This window comes from Pyricularia grisea (genome assembly GCF_004355905.1).
Source record: "Pyricularia grisea strain NI907 chromosome Unknown Pyricularia_grisea_NI907_Scaffold_20, whole genome shotgun sequence".
Classification (NCBI taxonomy): Eukaryota; Fungi; Ascomycota; class Sordariomycetes; order Magnaporthales; family Pyriculariaceae; genus Pyricularia; species Pyricularia grisea.
Window position 1 is genome coordinate 1 of NW_022156732.1, and position 14615 is coordinate 14615.

The window sequence follows — 14615 nt, forward strand, 5'->3', positions numbered from 1 at the left end:
TATTATTATTATTATTATTATTATTATTATTATTATTATTATTATTATTATTATTATTATTATTATTATTATTATTATTATTATTATTATTATTAATTTTTGTTTTTTTTTTAATTAACCGAATATAAAATACGAAAAAAAACAATTTATTTGATAATATTTTATATTTGAGAATTTTTTAAATTACGCCCATACGATATATTGTTCCGTACCCGTTTTAACGCCCTGGTTAAAATTTCCATAAAAATTTTATTATATTTTAATCCAGTTTAAATAAAAATAAATAATGTAGGTATACGGTTAATATTAGCCCGGATTGGGGTATTATTAACGGCCATTTCGATAATATTATTTTTATTGGAATTAAAATTATTATTTAATTTATTTAAATTATGGATAAAATCGACGAATTCCGTAAACCTATTATATTTAGTTTTTTCGTTTTTCGGGTTTAAATATTTGTTTTTTATAATAGTAATTTTAATACCGACCAAAAAAATAAATTTTTTTTTAATCGAAATATAAATAATAATATAATCGCGAATGGTAAATAAATTTAAGGAATATTAATTAAAACCGATAAAATTGCCTAATTATAATTATAAACGTTCGATAAAAATTAAAATAATAGGTATAATTAAAATATTGCGGGTAAATTGGGCGAATTTTGGGAATTTTATTTTATATATAACCTACCAATTAAAAATATTATTATCGTTTTTTATAATTAAATATAAATAAAAATTAATATATATAATTATCCGTATAATTATCCGTATAATTATTTATATTTTAAATTATAATAAAATTAATATATTACGCATTTTATATTAAAAACATTTTAATTTTTAACCGGATATTTTTTTCGACGGATCGATCGATAGGGTATGGAAATTTTGTCGGATTTAAATTTTAATTATTTATATATTTGGATTTTTTCGGATTTGGTTTACGTTATAAAATAAATAAAACCGGGTTAATACCCGGTTAAATTAATTTTTTTTTCGGGTAAAAATTCGGATTTTATTTTTTCGAATATAATTCGGTTAAATGTTTAATTTTTTTGGCGATTAAATTTTTCACGCGTTAATTGGTATATTTTATATAATATCGCAAACGGTTTTTTCGAAAATCCGTACGCGTCGGGGAAATTAAAACAACGGTTAAAAAATATAATTTTTTAACGTAATAACGTTAAATTAAATCGATATATTTATCCAATTTTATTCGCGCCGTTAAAATTGCGGTTTTTAAATTGGTATATTATCCCGTTTATAAATATTTTCGAATTTTTAATTAAAATTTACGTTCGAAATTGGTAAAAATTATACCGATAATTTTTAATCCAAATAATACGTATGCAATTATTTTTATTTTATTTACCCCAAAAACGTTGGTAAAAACCGTTATAATTTTAATCGTCGTTAATAAATATTCCAAAATAATCCAATTTTCGTTAAAAATTCGAAATTTAGTTAAAATAATATTAATCGGATTATTTTAACCATTTGGCGAAATAAAATATTGTTAAATAAATATTTTTATAATTTAATAAAATTAAAAAGTACGTATAATAGCTAAAATGGTCGAATTCCATTTAATTTGGATATTTTTAATTAATAATCGAAAACTTTTAAATTTATATTTACCGGTAAATTATTATAAATTGCAAAAAAATTTTATCCGTTTGGGATTTTAATAAAATAAAACCGCCAAATATTTTATTTAATATAAAATATTGGGTTAAATAATATTCGAATTATTTAATATATTGGTATTATTTATTTAAACGATAATATATTTTGGAAAAATGTCCTACGTTTTATTTTCGTCCGTATTATTAATAATTAAATTTTCGTCGTTATAAAAATTAACCAAAAAAACGCGGAAATTTGTTTTGGTAATATGGAAATTTTAATATATAACTTTTTTTATAAATTATAAAACGTAGGTTATATAAAGTAATTGGAAAGTTTTTAATTGTATTTATAATTGGGGATTATAAACCCCAAATTCCGCCGCTACGTTATTGGCGCGAAAATTGGATATATTATCGGCCGTGATAATTAATATTTTATTTTTTAATTTATATTTTACAATAGTTTGGGCCGTAAATTTTATTAATCGTTTTTTCGTTTTATTGGCGTTAATTGCAATAAAATTTAAAATAATATAACGGCGTATTTAATTATTATTTATATAAACGGTTATAATATTTTAAAAAACGTATTTTAAATTTGGGTTGGTTTACCCATTAATAATTAAAAATATTTTTCCTTTTCGGGGAATATTAATTAACGTTTGGGTAATAATATTTTTTAATTATTATTTTGCATTTTTTGGTAAATCTTTGTGGCGAAGGGACTTTTTATCGGTCGTTTCGGGTTTGTACGAACAATTTAAATTCCAAATCGTATATAATATTAAATTTTTTCCGTAACGAAATATAAAATCGGACGTAGAATTTTTAAATTTTATTTTTCGAATATTATTATACGTTTTTGGCCTATACGAATATATAATATTTTATTAACGTTACGTAAATAAAAAAATAATATAAAAAATAAATAAATTTAAATTATAATGGATGATTATATGGATAATTATATAAATAATTACATTTTTTTAAAAAAAAATAATTTATTAGCCGAAAATCGACGTTGGTTAATATAATATTACCGGACGTCGTTTAAATTTCCGATCCTTTTCGGGTATAGGCGATAATATTGCAATGCCGTATAAAGGTATTTGTTCCGTTATATTATTATTGGCCTTTTTTATTAAATTGGGGGTGTTTTAATATTTATATATATTATTTGCAAATAACGTATAATTCGCCGTTATTTCGGGAAAATTTTTATTGGTAAAATTTCCAAATTTTTGCCAATTTGGGTTTTTAAAACGTTTTTAAAATTGAATTAATTTTATTTTTTTTGGAATCCAGCGGCGAAACTAAAAACCAGTAACGAATAAATTAAAATAATTATTCCATAATTTAGGGGTATATAAATAATAAACGTTATTTTTTCCGCCGTTTATTATAGGTTTATTATAATCCGTAAATTTGTAATTTGTAAATAACGTAATAATAAATTTCGTTTCGGTATTTTGGTTAAAATCCAAAGGGAAATTATTTTCGTTCGAATTTACGTTAAATCGACGTTATACGGGCGTTTTTACGTTTGAAATTTTATTGTAAAATTCGTTAACAAATTTAATATTTGGGGAAAATAATCTTTCGATTAACTCCCCCAAAAAATTTGTTAATTTATTTATTACAATTATATAATTAAAAATTAAAAGGAAAAAAAAAAATAATAATCGGTTTATAATATAAAACGTTAAAATTTTTTTTATTAATTTAATTCGTTCGTTTAAAATTTAATATAAAATTTTAAATAATCGATATTAAATTTATTTCGGTTAACCTTTTTTTTTTTTAAAAAAAAAAAAAANCCGATCAAATAATTAAATTTTCGATTACCCGTTCGATTACGAAAAGTATTAGAAATATTACCCCCGGATATAATTTTATTTTAAAATCCAATTGTAAAATAAGGTCGAACGAAAAAAATTGCGAAAAAAACGACGGGAGGCAAACCATTAATTCGAAAAAATGGCCGTATTAATAACCGAATAGTAAAAAAGGAATAACGGACGAAAAATTGTGTAAAACGATTTAAATTTGGAAATAATATAAATTATAATAATTATATTGGATAATTATATATTAATATATTGTTTTAATTATTATATTAAAAGATATTCGCCGTTTATAATCCAATACGGATTTATTAATACCCAAAATCGTTTTTTAACGTATAATAAAGGATTTAATAAATACGGTTACGTTTTACGTTCGTTTATATATTTAAATTAAGGTTTTAATGGCTTTATAAAAAACTGGGGAAATATTTTTAATATAATTATTTACGGTTTCGAACTTGGCTATTATATACGCCAAACGGGTTACGGTATTTACCAAAAATATATTTTTTATCCGATTTATTTTACAAATAATGGGGTATAAAATAGAATTTTAATAAATAATATTTACCTACTTTTATATTTATTTACCTATATATTTTCCTATTTATTTAAATTATATTCGTTTTATTTATTTTATTTGTTTAAATTGGTTAAAATATATTAATTTATTTAACGTAAAATTATAAATAAAAAAAACTTTTAATTTTAATTTTTTTTATTAATTTTAAAAAGGGTTGGAAAATAAAAACCTTTTTTACCGTTAAAATTATATTATATTAATTTTAATAGTTATTATAATTTAATTTTCCATATTTTAATTTTAAAATATAAAAAAATCCCGTAATTATCCACTGTAATCGTATTTGGGTATAATTTTACATTATAGGCAAAAAATTTCCTTTAAATTTTTTAGGCACCTTATTATAAATAGGTTTTATAACCAGTATTTGTAACCCTTTTATTTTTTTATTTATTGTTTCGCCAAAATCGGGTATTTTAACCCAATTGGCGGTAATAAATGGAAATATAACCTATTTTTGGGCATTTTTTTAAATAACCATTCGGTAAATTATTCCAATCGATTTGTTAAATATATTTGTATATATTTTATAAAGTATTTATTTGGCCCAAATGCGGCGTATAAGGGTTTTGCAATTAAATATTTTATATAATCTTTACGTACGGAATTTGGCGGTATTTATAATATAAATATGGTTTACAATTAAAGGTTTGGGTACGCTATAATAAATAAAAATACGTAATAAAATTTTTTTAATAAGGGTAAAGGATTAAATAAACGTAAAATAAACCGTCCTATATTATAATTGTTAAATTTGGTATTATAATTTTTAATTTGGGGAATATTTATTTTATTTTATTTTCGAATATTTGGTATATTTGGCTTATATTATGGTTATAAGCCGCAATATTTTTTACTTAATAATATATTTTGGTAATTAAATATATAATTAGGGAATACTAATACTAATATATAATATAATAAGCGGAATTGCGTATTATTTAATATTATTAATTGAAAAAAATAATAATTATTTTATATAATTATTAATTATTTACCAATTTAGCCATTTTTTTTGGGAAAACGTTAATATATTATTAAAATAGGTAATTTTGTGGCGAATTTAACGTATTACTTTACCAATTTTTTAATATTGGTAAACGAAACGTTTTTACAAAAACTGTAAAAAATTTGGCGGACGAATTTATTTGCCTTATTTTGGTAATTGGCCTGTTATAATAATAAGGCAACGACTATTTTTTCCTATTTAAATATTATTTTTTTAGCTTTTTTAATAGGGATTTGAAAAAAGGTTTCGAAAATATCTTTTAAATTGTTAAAATTATCCACATTTTCCCAATATTCGTTATTAATTGGGGCGGGGGTACGTATTTTTAAACCAAATTTGGATTATAAATTTTTCCAATATTAATTTTAACGTTTTTTAAATGGTTATAAAAAATAGTTATTATAATTTTATTGTTTTAAATAATTATATAGGATAATTATTTATTTTTTAACAATAAATTTTATTTTAAGCTTATTTTCCATTTATTTTTATTTAAATTTAATCGACGTTATATATTTATAATTAACGCGTAATTTCGATTTTTGCCGCGATAATATTATATTAAATCGCTTACGCGCGCGGTTTACGAATAATTTAACTTTACCGCCATTATTTGTTTGTTTTTTAAATTTTTTATTACGGTTTCGTAAATTTTAGGCCTTATAACCGATATCGTTATTTATTTTACGTTTGGGTATTATTTTTGGTTAATTTTTAATTATAATTAAAATTATTATAAAAAATATAGATTTTTACTTATATTTGCTAACGATATTTATTTTTGCAAATGGTGGTTTTTCCAATATAAAGCAAAACCGCGATCGAAATATAAGGTTATAAAATTTGTAAAAATCTGAAATTTTTATTATTGCAATTAAATTCCAAAATTCGGAAATTTTTTTACAAACGGTGCCTTTTTAATTGGGTTAACCCCATACCCGTTCCGCATTTTATCCAATTAGGAAAACGTTATTGCCTAAAAAAATTTTTACGCTAATTTTAATCGGGTTTAACCTCGTTTCCCCATAATTTTCATTTTTTTTTTGGTAATCGCGCAATAATTTTCGGTTTTCCACCCGATTATTTATCCAACCCCAATTATTACCGATTTAAATCGTTTATTTAATAACCATTTTTTATAACCATTTTATTATTTAATTTTAATTAATTATAATATTTCCCCTTTTATATTTTATTTCCGTTAAAACGTTTCGTAAAATTTTTAAAATAAAAATAATACGCAAATTTTATACGGGTAAAACGCCCAAAATACCTTTTAAAACCGCGGATAAAGGAAATATTGCCAAAAAACGTAAAGATATACATTTTAAACCCGGTAATATATTTTTATTTTCCTATTAAATATTTAATTTATTTATTTAATTTTATTTTAATTATTATTTTACGGGAAATTCGAAAAATGTAGCGAATTTTCGATTTAATTATCCCTAAAGCATTTTTTTAACGTTTGGTCTGAAAAATTATTTACAAATATTTACCTAATTACAAATTTTTTACATTTATTATCGCGGTTTTATAAAAAATTATTAAAACGTTTTTTACCAGTTTTTTTATTGGTAAATTTTTTTATTTTTTTACGTTATAACCATTTATTATAATTATTTTAATATAAAATAATTTCCAATTTTTATATTATATACGTTCGCCGTATTATTATCCAGGTTAAAAATATAAACCTCGTTAAATTTATTTTTAATATTATGGATAATTGGACGTACCCGCACGTTAATATATAATTTAAATTTATATTTTACAACGTTATATCCGTTATAAATGGCCCTAAATCTAAAAAAAAAAATAAACGAACCGCCCGTTTTAATATAAATAAATTTTTTAATTAAAAATTATTATGGTTTTTTATTACGCGACGTCCGCAAATAAACGGAAAAATAAATGATAAAATTTTTATTATTAAATAACGTATTACCCCGGAAAAAATTTCCAAATTTAACTTTAAATTTTCGGTTAAAAACCTATTTCCGGTTTAAAAAAAGGACGAATTAAACATTTTACCGCCTAAATTATTTAATTTTTCCCTTTATATCGTTAAAAATTTTTTTAACGATAACGAAAAATTTTTTGGCGATAACGCCGAATTCGACCAAAATAAAAAAAAATTTAATTTATTATTATATTTAAAAAAAATAATAATACGTTTTATTTTAATTTAATAATTTAATATAATATAAAATAATTATAAAAAATGGTTGCAATTTTTTAAAATTTACGTTATTTTATTTAATTAAATATATAAATATTTTATTTTTTCTAATAATTTTTTCGTAAATTTTAAATTTGTACAAAACCCGCGGGTTACCCAATTCGGGCCAAGCCCGCGAGCCCGCGGGCCCCTATTAACCCGCCAAGAAAATTTATGGGCCCTTACGGGCCCCTATCCCAGTCCTATGGGTTAATGGGCCGGGCCGGGCCCCCAAGTTTTTCGGGCTTTGGCAGGCCTTAGGCTACGGGTTGTAGAGGTGGCTGCAATTTGCTACAAATCAGGGCGAACCGGTACACATGGTAGAATCTCCGGCAAACGTCAAATCGTGATACGGCATCTTTTTGATATAGTAGTTTGAGTCAAAACAAATCCTCAATGGTTGGTTCGGGTGGAGTGTGCATTTGGAATGCCTATGTGGTAAGAAGGAATTCATTGGCCAATGCGGAAGGCCTGTCTGTATTCGTAAGTCATTTTAAATCAACGATATGGGCGGGTATCAAGGTAATGGTTAGCTGCAATCCGCAGCTCACCTTCAAATGTGCCAGTCCTGATTCCTCCCATTGTTTAGATCACCTTGACCACCATTTCGCCTTTACCCCGCTCTCGCCATTTTACGCAGGACAGAGCAGTCGAACAAAATATGACAATTCTGCTATACCGGTCAGTTGTGAAGTCGACACCGTTGGTGGCACGCCAATGGGTGAGAAACCACAGTGCAGCGCCGCATGCCGCCTCGACCACCAAATGCCATGATATCGACCCAACCAAGCTTAGAATATCCAAGATTGGTACGCCCAGCTCGCTAGAGAAGCCGGAAAACCTCGTCTTTGGCGCGAAATTGACAGGTTTGTTTAACCCCCCCTTCATTGTACGTAGTTTGATCTCAACCCAAGGTCGCAGAGAAACATATTGGATGGCACTAACTGTTTTCCTCTTTTGCATTTGTGAGCAGACCACATGGTCATGATCGAGTGGGACAAGAGCAACGGATGGAAAGCTCATCAGATCGTCCCATACCAGAACCTCTCCCTAGATCCGGAGACATGTGTCTTCTACTACACTTTGGAGTGCTTCTAAGGCATGAAAGCGTACAAAACCAAAACCGGCGAAGTCCGTCTGTTCCGCCCAAGCAAAAATATGGACCGTTTAAATAAATCCGCCCGCCAGCATCGCCCTCCCAACCTTCAGCTCAAACGCTCTTCTCGATACTATTTCGCGGTTTGCCAAACTTGAATCTCGCTTTATCCCCGATCAAAAAGGTTATTCCCTCTACTTGCGACCAAATATTATTGGCACCCAAAAGACATTGGGGTTCAACGCCCCAGGCTCTGCATTACTATACGTAATTACAAGCCCTGTTGGACCTTTCTATCCAATTGGGTCCAAAGCAATCTCTCTCGACGCAACTGACTATGCCGTGCGCGCATGGCCTGGAGGTGCTGGGAATAAAAAGATAGGTGCTAATTACGCGCCTTGTATTGTTCCTCACGTCCGTGCCATGGCCAGTGGTTTCCAACAAAACTTATGGCTGTTCGGAAAAGAGGAGTATGTTACCGAAACCAGTATTATAAACATATTTTTCGGCATTAAAAATAAAAAACGGGATAAAAGGAATTTATTACGGCGCCCATAGACGGTACCATTCTCGAAGGCGTAACACGTGACTCGATCCTCGCTTTGGTCCGACAAAGACTTGCACCTGAAGGCTGGGCGATATCTGAACGCAATTTCACTATGAAGGATGTGTACGATGCATTTATGGAGGGGAGGCTGATCGAGGCTTTTGGTGCTGCCACTGCCGCCGTCGTTAGCCCTATTAGGAACATCTCATGGAAGGGCAAATTTATTAACTGTGGCCTTGCAGACCACGAGGAGTCAGGCGGAAATTGCTGCTTGGATGAAGGCATGGATTGAGGCCATCCAATACTGCGAAGAGGAGCATGAGTGGAGCCACATTCGCTGAAGTGCTTATATATTCTCGCGTTGATTTGTTGAATTAACCGACACTGTTTGTTCGACTCTAAAATGCGGTTGTTGTTGATAGGGATAGAGTGATCGCTGCGATCGGTAAAAACAATATAACAAATAAAACGGTATTCTCATGCATGCTAACTATCGTTCTGTAACTATCTACAATCCTGTAGAGATCCGTTAAAATCTCTGCTACGTGTTTTAAGATCACGTATCCCCACACGTAATTTACCCACACGTATATTTGCCCGCGAACAAATACAGGCTATTTTTTATATTAATTGCAAATATACGCACCTTTTAAACACGTAAATAATTATTAATAAGTAAATAAAAAAAAAATAAGGCGTTTGGGAAATTGTAAAATTTTTTAACGTTATAAACGAATATTTTATTCCAACCGTTTTTTAATAAATAGGGGGAATTTTATTATTTTTTAACAATAATAAAATAATTTTTTATTTACGTAAACGTTTAATTTATTGTAAATAACCAATTATAATATAAAAATTTAATCAAAATTTTATATTATAATAATTACCGATTTTTTTTTAATCCGTTTATAAATAAACCGTTTTTTTTTAATTCGTAATTTTTTCGTTTTAACTTTCCGATTTATATTTTACTAAATTTATCGTAAATAGGCCATTTATTTCCAACGATTATTTGGTAAATATATTATCGTTAATATAAATTAAAAAATAATTAAACCATTATTTTTTGGTTTGGCGGTTTGCGCCGTTAATAATTTTGCGTCTACCGGTTTTGCCCGGCATCCTTTATTTTCGGGCCGTTCTGGGGCTTTTACGCCTACCGTTACCGCCGCCGTTACCCCCGTTTCTACCGTTACCCTTACCGTTACCCCTACCGTTATTATTTTTACCGGTGCCCGTAAAAATAAAAAATTTATTACCGTTACCGGTATCCGTAAAAATAAAAAATTTATTACCGTTATCGGTACCCGTAAAAATAAAAAATCTATTACCGTTACGCCCGTTGGTCAAATTATTAAAATTAAAGGCAAATATACGTATTTTTTTTTCCGTTTATTTTTCGTTTAATCGTTTGGAATTAATAATTTATATTTAATATACGTTTTTATTATTACCGCCCCCCGTCCCCGCCCCGCCGCCGGTATAATCCGGCCGAAATCTTATTTGGATTGCTTATATTTTATTTTCGCGGGCAAATAAAGGTCCGACGACCTTGCAATTTACCGCGAAACGAACCCGTTTTTTAAACGGTATTATAAATACGTTTCCGGGCATTTTTATAAAAAAATCCCCGCTTTCGCCCGTCCCCCTATCGTCCGTTTTTTGGCGATTATCGCCAAAAACGATAAAATTATAAATTATAATATTTACCGTTTTTTCCTTTTTTATTTAATATTAACGTATATTCCAAACGATTACTAAATGGCGTTTTATTATTAAAAGAATATTGGAAATTTAAAAAGAAAAAANTAACCCGTATAACGGTTTATTAATTTTAAGGTAAATTTCTAGCGGGTATTTATATAATAATTTTTTCGGAATTTTTATTAATATATCTTTAACGAATTGGTTTTTGGATTGGGTATACGTTTGGTTAATATCCCTAATTATAAGGACGTAACCGAATTACGCCATTATAATAAATGTAATCGTTAGAATTAATCGTTGGTTATACCGTATAATTGTTAACGTTTGGGTTAATAAACTTTTTTTTTCGTTATTATTATACCCCTATATAATAAGACGTAATTTTTCGTACGGGCGATTTATTGTTTTTTTAATTTCCCGTACCATTTTAATACCAAAAATCCGGCCATATATATTATTTCCGTACATTGGTTCGAATATTTTTACGTTTAGCAAAATATTTATTTCCGCTATATTTAATTATTCGAATGGAGCCTCTGGCGTTATTATTTTTTTTTCGGCCTTATATTTAATAACCAATTTTTTGGATTGGGCTTTTTTAATTAATATAAACGCCTTATCGTAATATATTTTAAGCCGTTTTTATTTAATATTACGCCGCTAATTTTTTGGATTAATCGCCATATAAATTGTAAAATTATTTTTAAAGGTAATTTATTATAGGGTAATAGGTGTTTTTGTAAAAGGATTTAACGTTGGTTTAAAAGGTCCTTTCGGGGATTTTGGTACCGTTTTTGGGCGCCTTTTCCGCCGTAATTAAACCTCCCCTAGGTACGTAAATTCGGCCTAATTACCCTATATATCGTTCGGTTGTTTTTAGTATTTGTAATAAGGTTTAACGTACGTATTTTTAAAATCGGAATCGCCGTTGGGTAACGCCACCCGTATTATATTTTCGGTAATAAAAACAACCTTATAAAAACCATTCCAATTACCCTTTTCGCGGTATACTAGCATTTTATTATTTAATATTAACGTACGCGGTAGTGTTAACAGGAGCCGATTTTATAAGGCTACCCTGTATCCAAAATAAATAAATAAACAAAATAAATAAATAAAACGCATGCACGCACAAAGCTTTAAATATTACGTCTTTTTTACAATAAAGCAAATAAGACAAATAAATAATATAGCTTAGTGGTATAATTCATATAATAAATATAACAATAATATAAAGTGTATGAGTTCGATTCCCAATATTGTCGCATTTTCTTATAAGTGTAATAAGTGCAATAATTAATCCAGGTAAACGGTTCCAGCCAGCCCTGCATGGCAAAACCGGTCACGTGGTTCTACCCCGCACTTCCGGCAATCCGGATCGAAGAAATCATGCCATGGAATCGGTACACGTATCCAATTCTAATACTTTATTTAATAACGAACATAATAACGATCTTATAATTAATTGTGCAATTAACTATATAAATAATACAAATTTCTACTATCCGCTAGCAAACGGTTATTTGCCATTCTACGGTTTAATTATCCCTACAAGTGATCTCCAACCTTAAAATTTTAAAGCTACCTCGTAACCTCCCTTAGAGGTAGTTTATCCCTTATATTAGGCCCGTTTTTAACAGTTAACGCGTTATTTAATTTCCTTTTTGCAATAATTTTTCGGAGTTCAATTATAACCTTATTTACTGCTTCCGCGCGTTTTACCTGGGTAAACGTTGGCGGTAAATTTATAATTATTTTTGGTATGGTTCCAAAAACTAATAACGTAAATATTAGCCCGTTCGGTCCGGCGGTATTATTAACCGTTTTTACCGTTATTTAAAAGGTAATTCTTTATAAATAATCGTTACCGCATTTTGCCCGGATAATTTTATACGCCTTCCTTAAGGGTATATAAAAACGTTCGATTTTACCTACGGCCTAATACGCCTTTATAGGGATTTAATAGCATATAATCCCTAAAAGGCGTATTTTTACGTGAAATTTAATTGTACGGAAATTAAGCCCTGGATCGAACGTTAATACGTTTGGCGGATTTAAATAAATATTAATTTAATATTATTTTAATACCTCCTACGTTTTTTTGGCTAATATATTAACCAGGAATTGGGCTAATTAAAATATAATATTCGTATCGATTATATAAAATATTGGCCGCTTATTTAAATATATAATATTAACGATAATTTCGTAGTTAAAATTAATATTTTTTTTTAAAATAAATTTAAAACGTTGCGGTAATTTTCCTTTTTTTTGGTAAAAATGGCACACTTTATTAATTATTTAAATTGTTTTAAAATCCGCGTTTTCGTTTATACGTTATAATAAGCGTTAAAATTTATTAATAAAGGGGTATTTAAAACGTTTGTAAATTCGCCGCAGCTCTTTTTCCGTTAAAAACGCTCCCGTAATTTTAAAATCGGTAAGGAATATAATCCTTTACGCGGTATTATCCAAATAAAACCAGGGGTGCCCTTTTTTCCGTTTTATAGGTATTTATTTACCGTTACCGCAAACGATTTCGTTTCGGACGTTATTATAATAAGTTTATAATTTATTTATATTTTTTAACGATATTAAAAACGGTATATTTATTTTTATAATATGGAACGTAATTATCCCTATAAAGGTAGGTATATTGGTAATTTTTATCGATATTATTACGCCATTTTGGCCAAAACGTATACATATTTTTCCAATACGTTATTAGTTTATATATAGGTTTGTTTTATATTATTATAATATTACGAATTGTTTAAATTTTACCGTTAAATATTTAACCGCGCCAATATTTGGTAAAAAACCTTCCCATTTTATATTAATTTGTATAAATATATAATTTAGGCGATTAGCTAATTATATTATTTCCTATTTTTATATAACGTTAAATTTATATTTAAAAAATTCGTTTATTAAAAATTTTGCACCCTATATTATTATATAATGGCTAATTATAATGGGTTTTTCGTTTACAAATTTTATTAAATAACCCTTTAATATTTTTAAATTATTATTACCCAAATTTTTAGTAAATTCCTCCGCGGTTTATAGGAACGTTTTATAGCCTCGTATATTTTGGTTATAATTTTTTTATTTGCGTTTCCAACGTTTTTTTTAACGCGTTATTTCTTTTGGTATATTTTTATAATTTACAATTTTTTTTTTTGTAAATATAATACCTTTTTTTTTGCACCTTTTTTTTTAGGGTTTAATCCCTAATTTTGTTCGAATTTTTAAACCTAATTATTTACGGTATAATGGCCGTTCGTTTCGAATTATTATTTAATATTTGCGATTAATTAAATATTAACCGTTAATTTGTAATTTATTTTCGATAATTATAAACCGGCGTAATTAATTATAAAACTTTTCGTACGACCTTTTTTTCGTATTTATATATATTAATTTTAATTTTAATATTTTTTATATAACCCGGATGGTATTATTAACGAATTAATATTTAAATTAATAATTTAATCCTATAGTTTTTTAATACCGTTGTAATTTATCGAAAAAAAGTTCCAAAATTTATTTTGGGGTTTTATTTATATTTTCGGGTTTATTTTTTACGGAAGAAAACGTAATCGAATTTTAATTTAAATAATATTATTAGCGGATAAAATCGGTATCGAACCTTTTTTTTAAACGTAAATATATATTTTTAAAAATTTTATTTTTACCTATATATATCCGGAAATAATTGTTAATTTTTTTTTTTAAAATTTACGGGAATATAACGTATATTTGGAAAATTTCGATTTATATTATTTGGCAAATATTTGTAAAATTAAATATTTTTTTATTTAGGAAATTATATAAATTTTTTAAATAATTATTATCTTTTTCCCAAATTTGTAAAAAAATTTTTAACGTGGTAAACGGAAACGTTTAATTGGGTATTTAAATAAATAATAAACGTTTATATATAATAATATTTTATACCGT

The 14615-nt window shown here is 27.0% G+C and overlaps 2 protein-coding genes across 2 annotated transcripts; both read left to right on the forward strand.

The window, feature by feature from the left end:
* Window positions 1-7960: 7960 nt before the first annotated feature.
* Window positions 7961-8397, forward strand: PgNI_12585 (uncharacterized protein; the record flags this gene model as incomplete). The annotated part of the gene is made up of 2 exons (XM_031132531.1): window positions 7961-8165; window positions 8273-8397. 2 exons carry the CDS (start codon window positions 7961-7963, stop codon window positions 8395-8397), a joined length of 330 nt encoding a protein of 109 aa, XP_030975953.1.
* A 3-nt stretch (window positions 8398-8400) lies between these two features.
* On the forward strand, window positions 8401-9234 carry PgNI_12586 (uncharacterized protein; the record flags this gene model as incomplete). Its single annotated transcript, XM_031132532.1, has 3 exons — window positions 8401-8538; window positions 8624-8869; window positions 8932-9234. 3 exons carry the CDS (start codon window positions 8401-8403, stop codon window positions 9232-9234), a joined length of 687 nt encoding a protein of 228 aa, XP_030975954.1.
* Between the last annotated feature and the right edge of the window lie 5381 nt (window positions 9235-14615).